Genomic DNA, 19,936 nt, shown 5'->3' on the forward strand with positions numbered 1-19,936 from the left:
TGCACTGATCACTACCAGCAGTAAAGGGCAGCATGTTTTAAGGGTAAAGGTTCCTCCTCTCTTTCCTAGCTACGCCAGTGGCTGCCCACACAGTTTCCTTCCCTGCAGAGTGGCATTTCTGCCCACCGAGGGTAGCTCAGCGTGGTAGCAGCATGGATACTCCAGGACGGGCACGGATCGAAGTTGCCACAGAATTAGAGAGAAGAGATCATGGGGGTGATCCAGGGTACTGGACTTTCAGGGAGATCCAACCAGTTCAGGCGACAGGAGATCCACCAGTTGAGGCGACACACCTATCTCACAGCCTACTGACATAGGGAGAAGCTGGCAGAAACGCTGACTCAAAATCAAACTCCTTTGTGCTGATAAAGAAATGGTTAATAGGGAGACTACTAAAGGAACAAGTCCCTTAGTATTTTCCCAGTTATTAAAAAATACCATTATTTAATATTAAAATAAATGTGCTAATTTTTTTCAGATTAAGCTCTGTGTTTAAGTTTCAAGCTCATCTGGGGAAGTTGGTATACACAAGGCCCCCCAAAAAGTCCGTGGTTCTTATAGTTCAGCACTAATTAGAAATAGATAAGATTGAACGACCTTGCCTGCTTTATGTGTAAATGTACTTGGCACAGATGACAGACAATCCAGTAACTGCGTATATGAAAATTCAGAATGATAAAAAACATTCAATGGTTCTGGGAGATGTCCTTGGAAACTATTTTTGCTTCCATCTTTTTGTTTACGTTGCTATGGTGAACAGAACATATAGCAGTATTTCTTTTAAAAATTGCCAACAGGTGTGTGTATTAATTCAAACACCATATAATAAGAAAATCCCATCCTTTTGTGTATCTTTCTATGGTGTATATGTAGGAAGCTGAATGGCGTGGTATGGGACTAAGATTTCCATTCTGTGTATAGCAGCAGCAGAAAGAAAATCTTCAGTATGGTAGAAACAAATCACTTAGTCCTGAAATTCTGCCTGGGGTATTACATGCACTGCATGCCTGTGAGCTATAAATATGTTTGTTTACAAACTGAAATTATTTAATTTCTTTTTAAAATCTTCTGTTTCACATAAATTAGTAGATTGAAACTAGTGGGGGAAAAATTTTCAAATATAAAATTTTAAAGTCAGAGTCTAAATCTTGGCAAGAAATTGCTGGTATTTCATTAAATCCTTCACAGATTTAGCACAGAATGGATATTAACTACACAACTGAAAAGAAACTACCTGTGGAGAGGCTGCCCAGCATAACTTTGGTTTCCTCTCTGAAACAGATCGGGGTAGGAGAAACAGCAATTTAGTTCCTAAGGTATTCTTTGTCTACTGCAATGTTCCATGATGTACTGTCTAATATCTTGAATAAAATATTCCGAAAGAGACTCTTGAGATGGATTCATAACAACTTTTCTTTCTCATTAATGTGTTGAGTAATTCTACATAATTTACAACCTGATATAAACTTTAAAATGTTTGTTTTGAATATAGTCTGTTATTCATTTTTCCAGGTAAAATGTGTTACAGTGGAAGTTACAGCAATAAAAAACAGGCTTTTGTTTTTCTAAAAGAATTTTAGATTATTTAGAATTCATTATGTATAGGTAATAATTCATGTGTATAGGTCATATTCATTATGAATAGGTCAAGGACTCGAGTACAGGGATAAAATACGAGTACCATAAACAGATAAAAAAGAATTTTTTTTTCTTTATATCTGTCTTAGAGGCAAGATCTACACATCAACACACAGCAGAAAAAACAAGCATAGTCCCTAAATTTCCTTAGCATTTATCTATCAAGCCATGCTAAGTATGTTATTTGGACCTCTGGAGTCTTTCCTCTATGAAAATCATGCAGTTATTTACCTTTCACAAATTTGTGCATGTAATTAAAGCTATACTCAGACGAGTCAGGTAGTATATTTATTTTGACCCAGTTAGCTGTTATCTTTAGTAAAAAAAAATCTTTTTATTTGACTCCTAAATATTTTAAGTAGAGTTTGCTCAGCTGCTCTCTCGATGCCAATTTTCTCCCACCATCCAAACAGATCCGGGACGACTGGAGAAGAATGTATATCTAATGAAATTTGCCACTTTCCGTTTTTAGCACTGATTTTTTTTATTAAAGATGAAGAAATAAATCACCAAGTTTTGTCCCTGCTGCATCTTTGTAGAGTTTTTTGATAGTCAGTGTGCTTCTACAAGCAGGACTGGGAAGCAGTTGTAATGTTTTCAACAGATTTAATATGCTCTTTTTTAATTGGATTGTTCACTCCCATGACATTTAGGGCTACAATGCTGTGTTTTTGTTATTGAAGGTGGGGATCTGTTAATTAAGATGTGACTAGGCAAAAATACAAGATATGGAACAAATTACAACCAAAATACCCCAAAGCCCAGGACTGGTGCAAGCAAGGATAAACCTCAGCAAACCCAGTACTATCCAGAAAAGAACAAAAACTAGAGACTCAACTTTGGCACCGAACAGAAAAATCAGCCCCAAAAGAATCCTGCATTGGTATAAAAATGTCATAGCAACAGCAAGGGCCTTAAATATTAGCAGACATACTGTGATTCCACGCAATTCTACATGCCCAGTTACACATTTCTGCAAACACTGACTAGAATTAACACCGGCAGGATGAAAATGGATTAATCACACTTTCTGTTATTTTTCTTTTTTTTTTCCCGTGTAACATCAGGCATACGGTATTGCCCGTGATGCCCTCTTGTACCTTGTTTTTTGAAACAAGAAAAATAAAAAAGCCATGTAAGAGAAAAAAATTATGAAGCCTGAGAAAGTTATCTTAAACAAATGCGAAAACCTTTTCCAGAAAGCTTTGACTCAATTGCAGAACTAGTGGGTTTTAGAGATGGCTCGATGTTGCGACAGTTAGTTGGTTATTAAACCTTAACAGTGTGTCATTCAAACGGCCTTGAGCAGAAACGTTACGCTGCTTAATAGACGGTGTCATCTCATTCCAGCGCTATCACTTTTTCTGTCTGTTAAGCTGCCTGATGCTGTATGAACACTTGTAGGCAGTCAAGTATTTTGTTTACTGGCAGGGCAACCACAGCCAGGCAAGAAGTCCAGCTCTGTCGCATTGCTCATCTACAGAGAAATAACCTTCACCTGATGGGAACAGCCAGAAAGGGATGGGGCCAGGCGCCGGTCTCTCTGCCACGGGCATCATTCAGAGCCAGCGTGATGTAGTGCTCCATGGTACGGAGGTCTGCCTCCAACCCGTGGAGGAGACTGAAGGTATTTGTCACGGGTAACCGGACTTCTCTGTCACAGGCCATTAATGGTCCGGGATGGATTGGAGTTGGTGACGTTCACAGGATCGTTTTGATAATATATTAGAGGGTTTCTGAGCTATTGAGCTCCTCTCAATATCCTCAGAGCTCCCAGATTTCCGTCAGTATCCATTACTTACACTGCAAACTTTGCGTTCATTTACACTTCCTTAAAGTAACCAATAGTCCCACATCACATCAGCACTTTGTTCCCTATCCTCAACCCTCCCATCATCTTGTTAATGAGAAATGCAAACTACTTATCACCTCATAGCACACACTTCTCCGTGGATGGTTTTTTTTCTCTCTTTCTATCCAAATCAGGTCAGAGTTGGCTGCTGTCATGTGGCTCAGAAGCATCTCTGGATGTAAAGCCTTTTGTTTATGTAGGCTGCGCAAGCCATCTCCCTCAGGTGAAAACACACTTTTCAACAATTGTCCACATACAGGTGCACTTTTCACTGCTGTGGTTTGTAACCGACAGCTTACAGATGGAGAAGACTGAAAAGATGTTGATGAATGTATCCAAGTATTTTCCTGCATACGTATTATAAAACACTTTTGCATTTTTTTGTGTCACTGGTATTTAATAATACATCTGGATCTGTTTTGAGAGGGCGTCTTAACAAAGTCCATCATTTTATACTAATATGTTAAAGTAATACACACTCCTTAAGAGAGAGGGTTATGACTCCTTAACACCGAAATGACTGTGAACTGCTGAAATGGATGAGATCATTGCTTTATCCTTTCCAAGCATTGTGATCTTGAAAGGCTGGAGTTCACGATGGAAAAAAAAAATTATAATTCAAAAATACTCTGAGCCAATTTTTTTTAAGTACATATCTAAAATAAAACATTTGGTCAACTATGTATTTAACAACAGAGCAGCTCCTACAAAAGCAACAATAAGCTTCAGAATTAATATTAATATGTTAAGCTGAATTAGTCACTTTGAGCTCATTTGCATGATCTGTAGAAGGGGAGTAAACAGAGAGATCCCATTTGTTTGAATAAGAGAAAAAGGAAAGGTCAGTGTTCTGACCCACAATTTAGGAAATTATTCCATTCCTAAGGTAATCAGCCTGTCATCCAAATAATTCCCTCCTCGCTCATTATAAGAAACTATAATAAAAGCCAAGTTGCCTGTCTAAAGTTGCTATGGCATTTAGATATACAACAATTTGGCCCATGACCTTCGGTAGTTAAGTTCCCAAGTCTTCAAGAGTGCAAGTTTTTCTCATACACAGTTTTCCCAAGAATGCTGCTCAAATCTCTCATTTGGAGCCTAAACAGCAGTTGATATGCATAATGGAAAGTACCTCCTACACCCAGCCCCCTTTCACCCCAAAACTGCTACACTATAACTGTGATGAGCTATCACATTATCTTCACCACATCAAATCGAAAACATCTGGTCATAAAAAAATGTTTATTTCATTTATACAATTTCAGAGAAGGTTAGAGGTTTTCTAACATGGGAAAAGAGAAGCTTATATCCTGATACAGTATGTTAAGCAGTGTTAGGTCATTTAGGGATACATTTACCTTTGTTCCTCTCCATGCTGCATGTCAAAAATACCACAGGTTCAAATTGGTGAGTTTAAGACGGACAAGGACACAGAGATCCAACAAAAGTAATAAAATCTTCTATATCCACCACAATAGGCAACCAAAGATGTCATATACATTATGACGTTACCTAGGTTGTTCTCAGTGACTTCGTACACACAGATGCTGATCTTCAGCTATTTCCACCTCGGTCTTGTGTGCATCGTAAGGCTACGTAACGATAACCCGTCACCTAAACCCGCTTCGGAGGAAGCTGTGAGAGATTCTACTGCTCTCATCATACAGCTCCCACTTTTTTTGGAATGTAAGCAAATTGTTCACTGTCTTTGTTGTGAAATTTTAAATAAAAATACAATAAAATATTTGTCCCATATTTAAAGGATCCTAATTTAGGATACGTAATTGATTAAAAAGCAACACTGCTTCATTCAATTATGTTAAACAAGATAAGCACACGGATTTACATAATTGTATCACAACGCTAGATCGGATTGAACAGGATTTAAATGATCAATTAGGACGTATATCTCGAGACAGAACTGTCTTGGCTAATATAAGTGGCAAAGGGGTACTACTGTGAAGCATGCTATTATGCATATCTCTCCTTTTTTACTGTGAAAATACATAGCTCTTCCTCTTAAGGAAAAGAACTAATCACAGTGATATTGCTTCAGAGAAAATACCATTTACAAGGTTACATGTGCTCTCTAAATTCTTTATCGTTAGCATGTGTTTTATTCTGATTTTCCCAGAAAATTCCAGAATAATTGATACTGCCTTTGAGGCAAAAAAAATCCAAGTAGTAACTCACAGAATCGAGGGCCTAAACACAGAGCAAATAACGCTATATGCACACAGGACAGATGGCTGAAGAAATTTAAAAATGAAAAAAACATCAATGAACTAATAATGGGGATAACGGAAAGGGCAGAAGTCTGGAGGCACAGGACCCTGCATTCCTATCGCTTTGCTCCGGACCAGCCCAGGGACAGTGGGAGTTAGGGAACCTTTCCAGATGTGACGGACTCCGTACACTTACCCATGGCTGCTCAAAACTGTAAGTACGTCTCCTGTCTTCCACGTCCTCATCTTGCTTTGCTTGCTGAAACTCTTGTCTCAGGCGCTGTATCCGGTCATGATTGTTAGGGGTTGATCTGTTGCTAAAAGAGGGAGGATGGACATGATCAATATCCTTAGGAACCGTCATCTCTGACTGTAATTTCTTAGCAAGGGACTGCTACTGCAGCGCAGGAGTACAGACTTAAAAATAATTTCCAAGCATTTAGTACAAAGATCTTTAGTTTTTCAAAGATGATCAATGCTGTTTGACTTATAAAGAAACTTCATGTAGTGCAAGGATAAGACGAATGAGGCTATTCCTAAAAGTCATCAAAAGTTGCTGGCATCTTTTCACTCTATGCTACTCCTAGAAATGAAGAGGAAACTATGCACTAGTGTCAGACTTAACATAAAGGGAAATTACGAGAAAAGTCCTAATGATCTCTGCTACTGCATAAGCATGAAAGATATTTTTCCCAATCAATAAACTGTAGTACTGTCAGATCTTTAATCACATCAAATTCATTACAAAGCCTGAAGGCCCTACCTATACAAAATTTGATTATTTTCCCCAATCAATAAGAGCTTGTCATCCCTTAGTTCTGTTTTTAACAAGTCTTTTAAACTGATCAGTCTGAAAGCATTAAAAGGCTTGGGGGCCAGTAAAAAGCAATCCATTTGACAGGGCTGTATGCAGGAACGCATTCGGGCAGCAGACCAGTGCTGGCTGATGCCCCATGGATGCCGGTGGGCTGGGGAGGGCTCAGCCCTGGAGGTACTGCTGTGTAACACCACACCCAAAACCTTGAATTCTTCAAAACCATCAATTTTTCCACAATGCCTATTGCACATAATCCACCCTCCGTAGCGCAGGTTTATGTGAAACCATAATGAAATATGCACAGGAATGGCTTATTTCACGGGGCAGAGAGAAAGTGGGTATTTATTAATCTCGCTGCCGTTTTTCCAGCTGTGCGGCTCGCACCTGACCCCTACAACCCCCACCGTATTTCAAACATGTTAATGTGGAAATCACAGGAAGCCTGACAAACAAATATGTTATATCAAGACTAACCAGAAGCATTTTAATCTCTTATTATGGCCTTCTTAAGCTGTGCATTTCATTGTTTATTTCAAAAGAGCTGATGAGGAATGGTCAGCTATTACTTTGTTTCAAAAGAGAAATCTGCAGGGACACAACGGAGAACAATTCCATAGATTCCTGTTCTTGGACACAGGGTACAATAAAACACAGTGAATTTATATCCCATGTCTTCTCTCATATGAAAAGAGGCGATTCTGGAGTCCATTTGTGACTGTTTTCCATGTCTTTTGGGACTTGTAGGTGCAGTGGATTGGAGGCTGTAGGTGTTTGAGACGTTACCTCCCACTCTTTTCAGTGCCATTAAATGGAGCTTGGTTGGTCAAACAGAAAAATTAGCATGGTTCTAGCAAAGGCTAATTTTTGAAGAGGTTTGGTTTTTTTTTCTTTTCTTTGAAACCAAAGGCAAAGAAAAGGAAGGAATTTAGAGAAGTGTTTTCTTTCATTTTTTTGCAAATGGGAGCTTTAAGAAATGCTTTATTTGTAGGGTAGGTCAACTTCTATGTGCAAATTGCCATTTTGAGAAGTACAGTTAAAGAGCGCTTTATTTAGAACAGGTGGAAATGAAACATTGTGGCATTTTCAAAATTTCCATTTCATTGTAGGTGTGTTGCTAATTCTATTTCCTTAATTCAATTTAATTTTGTGGAACAGCTTATCTCCATTTGCAGTTTTATGTTATGTAAATTTATTCTTTATTGTCAGATTCTGCCTTGCTTTACTGTACAACCACTTTTTTTTTTCCCATGCGTTGCTATATAGTGCACATTTTAAACGTAATCATCACAAGCCAGTACAAGATATACAAAATACTTTTAAATGGTCTGTTGATTTTTAAAAATAGTATTGTTAATCTAACAAACAAGTAGTCCAATACCTTCTACACAGACAGTGTTTTCTGTAAGATAAATTGCACTTAAATGTAGCAAAATATTTTAAGTATTAGTATTTCAGGTATAAGAACATATGTTTGAAAGAGAAATGCCATTGAACTTCGATGCAAAATTACTAGGAAAACACCGAATGTAAACACCTTGAACTACTCAAGATGATTGGTAAATAATCAGCCTTCCTTAATCAAAGTTGTTTCAAACTGTAAAGGATCACAGAGCAAAAGTGACACTGGAGCAATTATCCAATGGCAAAGAAAAACAGAAGGTAAACCCCAAAAGTACTGCACTAAACCCTGTGCATTATAAAGAACAGACACACTCTACCAGCCCCAAACCGGGCTACTGGAAGGCTTACTACAGATCTGAGGACTTCTGCACATTTTGTGATTGTTATTCATTAAAACAATTACATCAACAGAGGAATAGCAAGCAAATGTATAGTGTCCTTGCCATGAAGCCAATCCTCCCGAACATCAAAGGCATGAATTTGACACCCTTTACACTGCAGAGATGGAACAACAAAGGACAAGGAAGATCCTGGGATTTATGATTAACTTGTCTCTAGACCTAAGAACAACTTACTCTAATGACAAAAATAAAAATAAAATAAAAAAAAATAAAATAAAAGAAAAGAAAAGAAAAGAAAAGAAAAGAAAAGAAAAGAAAAGAAAAGAAAAGAGAAAAGAAAAGAAAGAAAGGAAAAGAACGGAAAAGAAAAGAAAAGAAAAGAAAAGAAAAGACAAGACAAGACAAGACAAGACAAGAAAAGAAAAGAAAAGAAAAGAAAAGAAAAGAAAAGAAAAGAAAAGAAAAGAAAAGAAAAGAAAAGAAAAGAAAAGAAAAGAAAAGAAAGGAAAGGAAAAGAAAGAAAAAGGAAAAAAAAAGAAAAAAGAAAAGAAAGAAAAGAAAAGAAAAGAAAAAAAAGACAAGACAAGACAAGACAAGACAAGACAAGACAAGACAAGACAAGAAAAGAAAAGAAAAGAAAAGAAAAGAAAAGAAAAGAAAAGAAAAGAAAAGAAAAGAAAAGAAAAGAAAAGAAAGGAAAAGAAAAGAAAAGAAAAGAAAAGAAAAAAAGAAAAGGAAAAGAAAAGTCAAGCTGATATAAGAAAAGTTATTCAAAGTTATTAAAAGGTTGGATAATGGCAGAAAAGATTTAAGAAAAGTTATTCAAAGTTATTAAAAGGTTTGATATGGCAGAGAAGATAAATCTTCTAACAATATTTCTATTTTATCTGAAAAGCAAGGGACATGACCCAAATTTAGAAAATTGCAAAAGAAGTGAATTATAAAAAAGGACTATTTCACAGAAAAGAAAGAGCTAAATTAAAAGAAAAAACCACTTTTGTATCTACTCAAACTTCTTTGTGCTCAAAAAGTCTGTGAGACACAGAAAGTGAGGTCAAATCAGCGGTTTTATAATAATAAAAAAAAAGAAACATTTTTGTTTAGAAGAGGAAAAGGGAAAAGGCAAGCAGCTAAGGTGGGGCTAAGATACTTTTAAGAAAAGATTAGTTGAGGGTTTAGACTTTATCTCACATTGGCTTCTTTTTGTTTGCATTTTCTTCTCAACCTTGTTCTGATTCTCTGTGTTAAATTATTCAGCTGCCCTAACTTTTGCACCAGTGAAGGCTTGCACATCTCCCTCCTGGCCTGTCACGCTCTCTCCCATTTCTTTTCATGCCTCTCTTCATCTAGTTAATTTTATCATCAGTGCTTTTTTGCTATGTTTTTTATGTCTCCCACTGCACTCCGGGAACACTTGGCACACCCGCTTGGTATCTCATTCAACCCCCAGCCAACAATTACTACTTCCAAAAGGAGGGAAATGCAGAACTCATAATCACAACAAAAAACTGCCACAAATAAAGTTTTGGAGTGCAAACCTAAAAGTGCAGACCTAACTTTATTCCTTTTCAGGTCCTGAGATGTTCTGTTTTATCTACAATTCTTTATGTCAGTCACAGCATTATCTCTTGGGACAGATCTAAACAAACTATATCCAGTGTGAAAAGTCCTCAGCCAGTCTAAAGCAAAATGAATTTTGACTTGTTGGATGAATTCATCCAAGAGAGGTAGGGTCATATCAACAGACTACTAGGATGCAGGTCTGCAGGTGTTCCTGCTGTTTAAATTCCCTTTTGACTTTTGCAGATGTATGGCGCAAGTCCTCAAAAGTTTAATTAAATGCACCATGTTTTGTTTGAGTTTTTCATTCAAATGAACTGAAAATCTGAAGGCTAATTCACCTCAAAGAATTCAGGACTACTAGCAGGAAGGAAGGAGTTTAACTTGAAATCCATCCAAAGTTTATTGAAGATTTGACCTATGCTAGTTTTAAACTTTTTAGCAAAACTGGAATTACAACTCTCTACAGTAACCACAGGTTGCCCAGACAGCCTTTCCCTATGCCTGCTTAATAACAGGACGACTGTGAACTTACGGAAGACAATTAGCACCTCCTAGCATCGGATGCAAGTGATGTTCTTCTTTCCAAGTGCTCTCATTGTTAAATGTTCTTAAAAGAAATAAAAATCAAGGAAAGGCTTTTAGGGCCAAAGTTAACTTGGGTTGGACAGTGGCTGGGCTTCCTTGTATCGCATCTCTACTTGGCACCCCATTGCCTCCCATCTGCAGATGGCACATTTCACAATCAGCTGTTTTGTGAGCGCTGCTTTAAAACACACACCCGCCAGCATGGGCTAAAAATGCAACAGTAAGCAAGGCTTAGATAGGCCAGAGCTGTCACATATTTCCAGAAACAAGCAGCCACAGCAATGACCATCGGAGTCTCAGATCATTAAGCAATGTCTCAGTGTGATGTCATGCACTGATGTACAGAATTGTAATCCTTTCAAAACAGACAGATTTTCAGTGTGATAAAGTAGATACAAACATGCTACTGAACAGGGATGACTAAAGCTTTGGAAAAAAATTTATTGGCCTGAAAAAGCATGGAAAAGGGTCTTAACAACATCACCAGGCAGTTGCAACATGACTGGAATAACCAAAAGGTTGGTAAACAAACAGTGTTCTTTACACCTTGAAATCTTTTAACACAGATTTGAGCTGCCAGGGACTTGCTGGTCTGACCGGCTGCATAGATCTCTGGATAGCAGTTATAAAACACAGATGGGTTCTTATTTACTTCAAGCTGGCAAATAACTATCACCTATTTGTATAAAATAAATTCCTTTCCATTTGGACAGATTACTCACGTCATATTAAAAATCAAGAGCTGAATTTTAATCTACCTGTGTCTACAGGTAAAGAGGAGCAGAAAAAGAGTTTATTTCCATCCCGTTGAGGATTAATGATGTCCTCGCTCTGGTGGCCGTGCCATAGTTGGCAGCACACATCCTTGCCAAAGTTCAGAACTAGCTGAGTGTCTACAAAATTGGCCCCTTCCTTCATGGCTTGAGCAGGATGAAAACAGCCCAACAGAAAGCAGAATGGTGATAATCTGATATAAAAGCTTCTGCTACATTTACTGAAACTCAAGCACCCTCTCGTCACGGTGCTTACTCCAAGCAGATGGATTTGTCTGTTTCAGATGGCCCTAGAGGGTGGGTAAGCAGAAACTGTCAAGTTGTTGCAAAAAGCCATGGACGTAAAATAAAATGAAAGTATGCCATTTACCAGGCTTAAAGTTAGCACCATACTCCAATGCACGCTCTGCTGGTCTGTTCGCTTTAATCGTCAGTGACACAGATGTCTGTGCCCACACACCGCAGGGCTGATGAAGGCTGAGCAGCGGCAGAGTTTGCACCGTCTCCTTCCTACCACCAGCTTGCCAGAGTAGGTTGGTCTTTTCCTATTATTTTGTTCAGTGGTTTATTTTTTGACATCTAAATACCAGTCCTCAAGCTTACATTAGTGTAACCATTTGGCTGGTCCTCTCCTTCCAGTGTGCCCTACATACGGTCCTTCTCCGAGACACCAGGGAATAGATTTTCCAGGAACACGTGGATACTAACACATACAGACACGGTACACAAACAGGAACAACCCCGGCCAGCGTCTTATAAAAGAGCTCTTGCATGATTACAGAATTGCTGTAGTCAGTCTGAGAAAAAATCAGCTGAGCAAGTGATCAAATTTGTTAGATTACAAATGTACTTGTAACACGGTGCCGTTATAACCTGGAAGGAGGCATAGAAAGGTTTATCCTACACTACTTTTGTTTTTCTTAAGTGTCAAAGAATTTACTGGGAATAAGGCATTAGAAAGTGGGGGAGAGGTGTAAAAAAACCAAAAATGTATCAATTACAAAACTGCAAATAAAAATAGCTTCTCTGCGCAAGCTTCATTAAGTTTTATCAGCTAGTATCTTGGGGTTTTACACTCAAACCACAGGTCATAAATTCACAGTAAATCCTCCATATGTTCACCAAACACCTGAATTCAATTTCTCTTCTAGTTGTAAGAAACGGAATGTGCTGCTCAAATTAATTATGCATGCAAAGTTAGTTTCTAACAAGGGCAGCTTCTTGCACACTGAAGGGTATACATCCTATCTGAATTTTCTTCCCCCAGATCTCTTTCAACCTTGGCTTATTTCTACTGTTCACAAGGTTATAAAAATCCTTCTCTCTTGCCATTTTGTATTTGCTAAATGAATACAGGGCATTATATATCCTTTAAAGTCTGCAGTTTTTAAAGGCAGCTAAATTCAGAGATTGGCTTAATGTGACAGGCAAGATCTAATATGTTACCTGTACACATACCTACACACTTTAGCATATTAATTCCATCAAAACAACGATTTAAAACCTAGGATTTATGTCAATATGTATGCATGTGAAATCAGCTCATCAGGAAGTTTTCTGTCATTTCCAGTTTACCTTCACAGTGGTAGTCATCAACTCCAATACCACAAAAAAGTTACGCAAGTCCCAAAATGCACTTGCTTTCTTCAGTGAAAGAAATTAATTTCCAAATTTTGACATCGTGATTTGATCATTTCTCGCCAATTTTGACAGAGTAAGTCATTAAAAATCAAAAACATACATCTCTGTTCTCTGGATTAGAAAGGTAGTCTCAAATGCTCTTAATTCGGCACTCGCTTCTGACGCAATGGCCATAAACAACGCAGAGAGCTGGAGCTGATAGGGAGGTCACTTCACCACAACAGTCTCTTCAAACTCTCCAGACTAGATTTCACTTCGAGTCCCTCTGTGGCCCTTCTGTAGCAGAGCCATCATTTTACAACCAGTGAAATCTGAAGAATGCACCCAAGACCCTTTTTATTGCCACCATCACTCTTCCTTATTAGCCTGTCAGAGCCTCCACACCGGAGACAGAAATCCAGTCTTACTTTTCAGGGAAACTCTTCTACTAAAAAGAAAAGCAGAGATTTTAGGAGCTTGCTATAAACATCTGAAAACAGATACTCAGCTACTGGGTTATCACACAGTCTAAGCCTTATTTTGGAGCTGTTAGATTTTGCAGATATAAGCCAAGCCAATTTTCAGCCACACACAACTTGTTACAGCCATTTTCATAGGGTATTGCATTTTCCGAGTTAAAAAAAAGAAAAAAGAAAAAAGAGAACACCACATGTAACCTCAAGGAAAATACATAACATCTAACTGTGAATTTCTTATGAAGGTGTTAAGGAAATGGCAGAAATACACATACAAAGATTTAATAAATCATAGAAAAAGAAAATAAAACAAAAATACTGGTGATCAAGCAAAGGAGAAATTTGCTTTTTTGATTTTAAATGAAACACAAAATTACTTCAAAGGCAGGTGGGCAGAAGCGGGCTTGGACGTTCTAAGTATCTTTCTATCCTAACTGGAACAGACAAAGACGGCTCCAGTGCTGTTAGGTCTGATGAACATCCACAATTAGGCATCACGGGCTATTTTGTGTCAACACGAGGAGGATTGCCTGGCACAGTAATACAAAGACATTTAACAAAGACCACAGAGAATAAATCCTCCCCTGGTCCTAGCTGGCCGATCCTGTGCCAGCAGAAGGGATCATCGGAGAGATCCCTAGCGGGCTTCAGGCCATGTCAACCTTCGTCTCTGTTTAAGCTAATCCAGCTGCTTTGCTGGAAGCTATTTAGGGAGAGCTCCCTCTGACCTCCTCTCTGGATGAGACGTGGGGGCAGAAGTCTTCAACATCTGTCCATAGCCAACACCACCTGCGTAGTGTGAACGTTGTTAGGTAGGTATAACCCAGCTCACTCTAGCACACCTTACACGACTCGGCTACTGCCATGTGGTGACACTATGTTTTACAGTATAAAATCTGCTTCAGAGCCCAACTCTAGCCAACACTAGCATGGAGGAAAAGCCTGTGTCTTTTCATAGGAGGCGTCTAGAGACATAAAAAAAATAGAAAAAAAAAAAGAATCCTGATTGTACCATTTGATTTGAAGGATTCATCAAAAGTGAGTAATATTTTATTCAAATAATGCACCATTACACTCTGTTTGTAAATGGTGGAATTTAGCTCTGTTTCAATGCAAAAAAATCTTCTTTAGAAGGTATTTAGGGCTTGCTTAATGCATTGACATAAGTTATACTGGAAATCCAAAAAATATTTTATGTTGTTTTATTTCTCTTTAACCACAGAAAATGCTTAGGAAATAGGTATCAGGGTGTTGCAACTAGCAAAACACAACGGAACGTTTTTGACTCTTGTGAACACTTGCCCTCACTAAAAATGGCATCTTATTTTAAAGTACGAATAAAACTACAGTATCAAGCAGTACATCGCTAGACGAACAGTGATGTATAGACAAAGATAAAATGCCTGAACATTTGAAAAGATAATACATTACACAAAGTTCACATGACTCCCACAGTCCTTACCAGCCGCTAACATAATTATAGTATAATTATTTCTGTTCTTTGACAGAGGGGTTATTGCATTATATATCTCCAAATAATATTTTGATTGATTTTACGTAATATCTTACTCTAACTATAGGCTAATTCCAAGCACAAAATGAGAAGTTGTCCATTAAAAACAAACAAAAATGACTGGCCTAAGGATACCAAGGCTAGGTCAAAACTTCACATGGTTTCCGAAATCTGAAACTTAGGGAGACTCCCTCTGCTAGGAGCATCAGTAGTAGATCAGAAATTCTATATAAAATACAGAGAAATGTGGAATCATTGTTTTATTTTTGGCACTAAATAATCTGCAACCTCTAAATAAAACTTTAAATCTGGGCTTACTGTTAAGCATTTCATCATTTAGTGCCTGTGCACGCAGTTTCCCATATGACTCAACCAAGAAAAAACGAAAATCAAAGCTAAGATTGATTACTTGAATTGGTGCCTAAATTCACATGGCTGTTGCCTTCTTATGAAGTTGATCACTAAGATTTATACCGATTAGCACAAAAATTAATTAAGATTTTTAATTAAATATTCATTGCATATGGAGATTAAAAAAATCTCAATATGATATTTGCAAAACCACTGATTTCTGGGTAAATCCTTTCACCATCTTATTGTAAAGATGAAGATTTAATAAATAGATGTTTTAATCATGCTTTGCCACCACATTGTCTTGATTAACTTTAAAACTAGAAATTGCCATAAAATTAGTGTTGTATTCAAAAAAATAATCAATTCCCAGCAAGGACAGACAAGAACAGCACTCACCTTTTATCCAAAAATTCAGTTGGTTATTTAGTGAGTCACCTGGTACTCAACTTTAATACTTAAGATATTTTCATGTTATTTCACTTAATTTTCCTCTTGGAAATGTTGAAAATGTCTTTTCCTCAGGAATTCTTTTTCAGATGTACTGTGCAGGATGCTCAGTAATTGCTGAAGGTCTTGCTATGTTTTGAAACACTGGATTAGAAATCCTGAATTCTAATATTTATTGTTGTTGGGCTGCTTAGTCTCAATACAAGTGCAAATTCAGATACCCAGAAGTGTGTATTTCTCTTGCTGCAGAATACAACATTTACTTGTAACACCACTTCAATGGTTTACCAAGAAAATTAGCCTGACAAAGACCATAGGAAAGCTAATTTATTTACCAAGAGAAAGTAAGGCAGGATTTTTCTCAACCAATTTTAATCATCTAAAAGGCAGGCATGTAGTTAAAACTACCCATTAGACCCTTTCTAAGGGAAATACAGAGAAATAAGTTACTCCAGAGGGCAATTCACAGCACCTGTCTTAGGATGCAGTTACTTACCCTCGAGAGCTCATTACTTTTCTTCATTGACAAAGAAGAGTAGAGGGACGAGCTCAGGCTTAGATGGGTAGCTTTAGACAACTATATTAGGGCAGGTGAATCCCACTCTAGATGGGCACAAGGTAAGTGAAAAATGAATCATCCTAAGAAAAGCTAGTACTAGGAATGCCTGGTAGAAGGTGATGGTCAAAGGTGATGGTCAACTGGCATGGTAGTACAACCCAACAGTTTAATTCTTAGGCAGAAAAATGAATTAGAATAAAATTGTCTAAGTCACTCAGCCTCTCTGTGTTTGCCTTCACATATGCACAAACAGACAATAGCCTTCTTTAAGAAGTGGTTTTTGAGACCCTGTATACAACGACCAGTTCTCATTTACTTTACTATAATTTTAATGGTTCTTTACAGAGTACAGTATACTACTGTTTGTAATTCTCCATTATAGAAAAAAAACCTAAGATTTTTAGTTTCTGAAACATACAAATGTGTATAGGCATGCCTGAGATAAACCAACGATTGTAACATAACAACTTCTGTGGTTAAGATCTCCTTGGTATGGCTAATCTGTATCTCAACTTTCACATTACTTCAGCAAATGCTATGCAAATGCTATAAGGTTTTCTTGAGTAACATAATTGCCATATGTTTTTTAGTAAACAGAAAGAAATGAAATACGTATAATAAGTAATTCCACTTAGTACGTCAAATTTATTTTGCATGATACTGGCATTACATTACAAAGTTACAATGGTATTATTTCATGTTGTTATTCTTGTAGTCTTAGGTTGGTAATGTTTCATTTTGACACCATAATGGTGTCTCTGGGGATTTTGATGACAATGTGTTTTGACATCATGTTAAAATATATCCAAACTGATATCACTTTATTTTGTCATCATTACCTAGTTTCAGTTGGCTTTCTAAGATACTGCTTTATTCTGACATCTTTAATTAGGAAGACTTCAGTCCAAGTGGCAAGTGCTAAAAAAAGTTTTGAAGATGTTAAGCATGGCTGTGAGCATGCATTACTGCTGTTCAAACTTGTACTGGCCAGATATCCCAAAATATAACAGATTAGTCACATGGTACAGATCCTCAGTCAGATCATAAAAACATGAAAACGTTTTTCCTTCTAGAGCATGATAATAAATTTAATAAATTGTACTGTAATTCTATTTCAGACACTTCAGGCAGGAGGCCCAGCAGCAAAAACGCTGCCACAAACCAGAACCTTCTGCTGCCGTTGCAGCGTCTGACGTGCGCTCACTTCATGAGTCCCTGTATAGAAACCAGAAATTATTTCCTGAATGCTATTAAAAAAGTGAGATTTCTAATTCATAAGCTTCACTGAAATGGAAATTGCTACATATGTGATTTTAACTAAAGAACAGCAATGCCAGTTCCCGTACAGAGCTCTAAAACGCAATGCTGGGCTTGAGCCTTAACTAGCACAAACCTGCCTAGACCCATTGAATCCAGCCGAGCTTTGAGAGTTTATGGGCATCTGAAGATCTGACCAAGAGTTTTGAAAAGATTTTAGGGGAAGAAATAATGAATAATTTTGAGCTCTAAGCTTCTTGTTACCGGTATGAAATTCAGGGATTGATTCTGAAACCATTTGCTATAGAAATGATCTGGTAAGTTATCCCTGAGCTACCAGGAAAATGCATGTCATACCAATTTGAACGTGTCCACCTACAGCAATATCACTCACTTTCTTCTTTCTGTTATTTACTAGTTCTTCATTCTTTCTCTACAATGAATTAAAGAGCAACTCCAGGGAAATCAACATGTTACATGTCCTAAGAAGTATATTTATTCAGCACAGCAGCCCAAGTTCTACTTACTAAAATGATTGCTGATAAAATCTCTAATTTTAAACATTAATGCATAAGATTTCTCTGCCATTCAAATCTGATCAAAGAGATTAAAGAATTTCTTCTTTTCCCCCCACTCTCCTAAAGCATAATACTTAATAGAAATTGCTTTGTATTACCTTATTTCAGAGAGCAGGCTAGAACTGAGACAATCCCTTGATCCCAGTTCATGAATAAAGCATTTAATGGACTGCACTTGTCAAAGGACACACTAAGCATTTGATCTATACAGTAAACAAATGCCTATGAAAAACAACCCCCCAAAACAAAAATTTGCCATTGTTACTCATTATTTAAGATACTTTCCCTTCCTTCCTCTCTTATTTCAGGATTAAGACTCTGAAGGCATTGCTGGGATGACAGAATCACATTGAGATGAAACCGGGATTTTTCAAACAACTGATGGCAGCAATTTATATTCCAGGGAAACAGCTAATAAGTCCATCTAAAGTTCATACATAACTACTCTCCAGTAAAAGGAATTAATTGTTACAACACCAGAAAATGTATAATTATTAAACAAATGACAGAAGGCTAAATTGTACCCTGACATTCTAACGCTCTTCACATCTTCTTTAAGAGTTTCCTTTGGGTATTTCCAGCAAAGAGGAACTCCTGCCAGGAGAAGAAAATGAAGCTACAGAACTGTGAGCCTGCATAACTATGAACCCAGCTGACCTGAAGAATTTGATACATACCTACAAAATGCTCTTTCATGCTCCCAAAAGACAAGATGAAATATTACAAGCAAGTAACTGCAGCTATTAACATAAGCAATACTGCAGAGCCAGTTCCCTTTAATGCAAATTATAGACTTGTTTCTACTGGCATTGACCACTCTCCTCTAGCCAAAAAACCAAGTAGGCTGAACTGAGAAGACTATGTAATTTTTAACAAAGGTATTTATTAAAAAGATGTATTAAACCAATTTTTTTCTACCTCTTGAGTTTAAAAGCTCAGTGTATCTTCTTCAATTACCTTAAAAAATAAGAATTGCAATTAATTTTTTTTTTAATCTTTTTCAATATAATGAGCCTTATTAATGCAATGAGCTGTTAAGTGACAGACTAATGAAACATCAGCACAAAACTGCACTGGTATTTATGATTAATCTCCGAAATAAACTCATAGTGTAATACTGCCTCTGTAATTCAAGGGTTATATTGTAACAGGTCACATCATTGTATTTTTTGTCACGTGTGACTGCCATGATCCTGTAAAGAGGGCAGTGGTAGAAGACATTGCACATCACTTGTGTAAGCACTAGCCTGCTCTGAAAATGACTTCTCCCCTACAGAAGGTAACAGAAACTGCATGAGTATCTATGGGAATTTTCAAAATGAACTAAGGCAAGACATAACTTCCAGAGAGCAGTTTATATTGCTATGCTGCTAACTCAGATAATGTTCAATTCCTGTGAATTTTCCCATTTGAGCTGCACAGCAATTTGCTTTTCAGGGAAACCCAAACCAGGAATTAGAGGTTATGTAAGAAAAGAACGATAAATATCCTTAGGAAGCAGGACCCACGAAGATCTGATTTTGCTGCCCTTTTGTTATTTATTTTTTATTATTTTTGCCAGATTTCCGCATCATTAAGCACTACTTAAATAGCAGGACCCTATCTGCAGCAGATACGGCACAGACTGCCTACAACCAGGCCTTAACCAAAGATTTTACAGGTTAAGAACAGATTTGCTCTTGCACAATGGAGCACACACAAATTTGTGAAATGGCCCTTTTCTCCACAGCAAATGCATGCAGTAGGCGGTCAGCTCACTGCCCGTGTCTCCACTGACTGCAAAGGGAGACGAGCTATACAGGATTACACTGGAGACACCTAAAACCAGATGAATTAGGTATCAGAGCAGACTTCTAAAGTCAGAGTACCTGAATGAGAAAAATCACCTTACAAATGATACTTGGAGAAATTCTGTGGGATTTAGATACCATCCAAAC

General features: G+C 37.4%; 1 protein-coding gene across 8 annotated transcripts in view; it reads right to left on the reverse strand.

Annotated features, from left to right (window-relative positions):
- PARD3 (par-3 family cell polarity regulator) overlaps window positions 1-19,936 on the reverse strand; it is a 470,848-nt gene that overhangs the window by 9,386 nt on the left and 441,526 nt on the right. For all 8 annotated transcript variants that reach the window (XM_075144058.1, XM_075144059.1, XM_075144057.1 and 5 more), the window contains one exon: window positions 5,912-6,032. In XM_075144058.1, the coding sequence (XP_075000159.1) occupies window positions 5,912-6,032 (121 nt within the window). The remainder of the gene's footprint in view (window positions 1-5,911; window positions 6,033-19,936) is intronic.

Source organism: Calonectris borealis, chromosome 2, assembly GCF_964195595.1.
Source record: "Calonectris borealis chromosome 2, bCalBor7.hap1.2, whole genome shotgun sequence".
Lineage (NCBI taxonomy): Eukaryota > Metazoa > Chordata > Aves > Procellariiformes > Procellariidae > Calonectris > Calonectris borealis.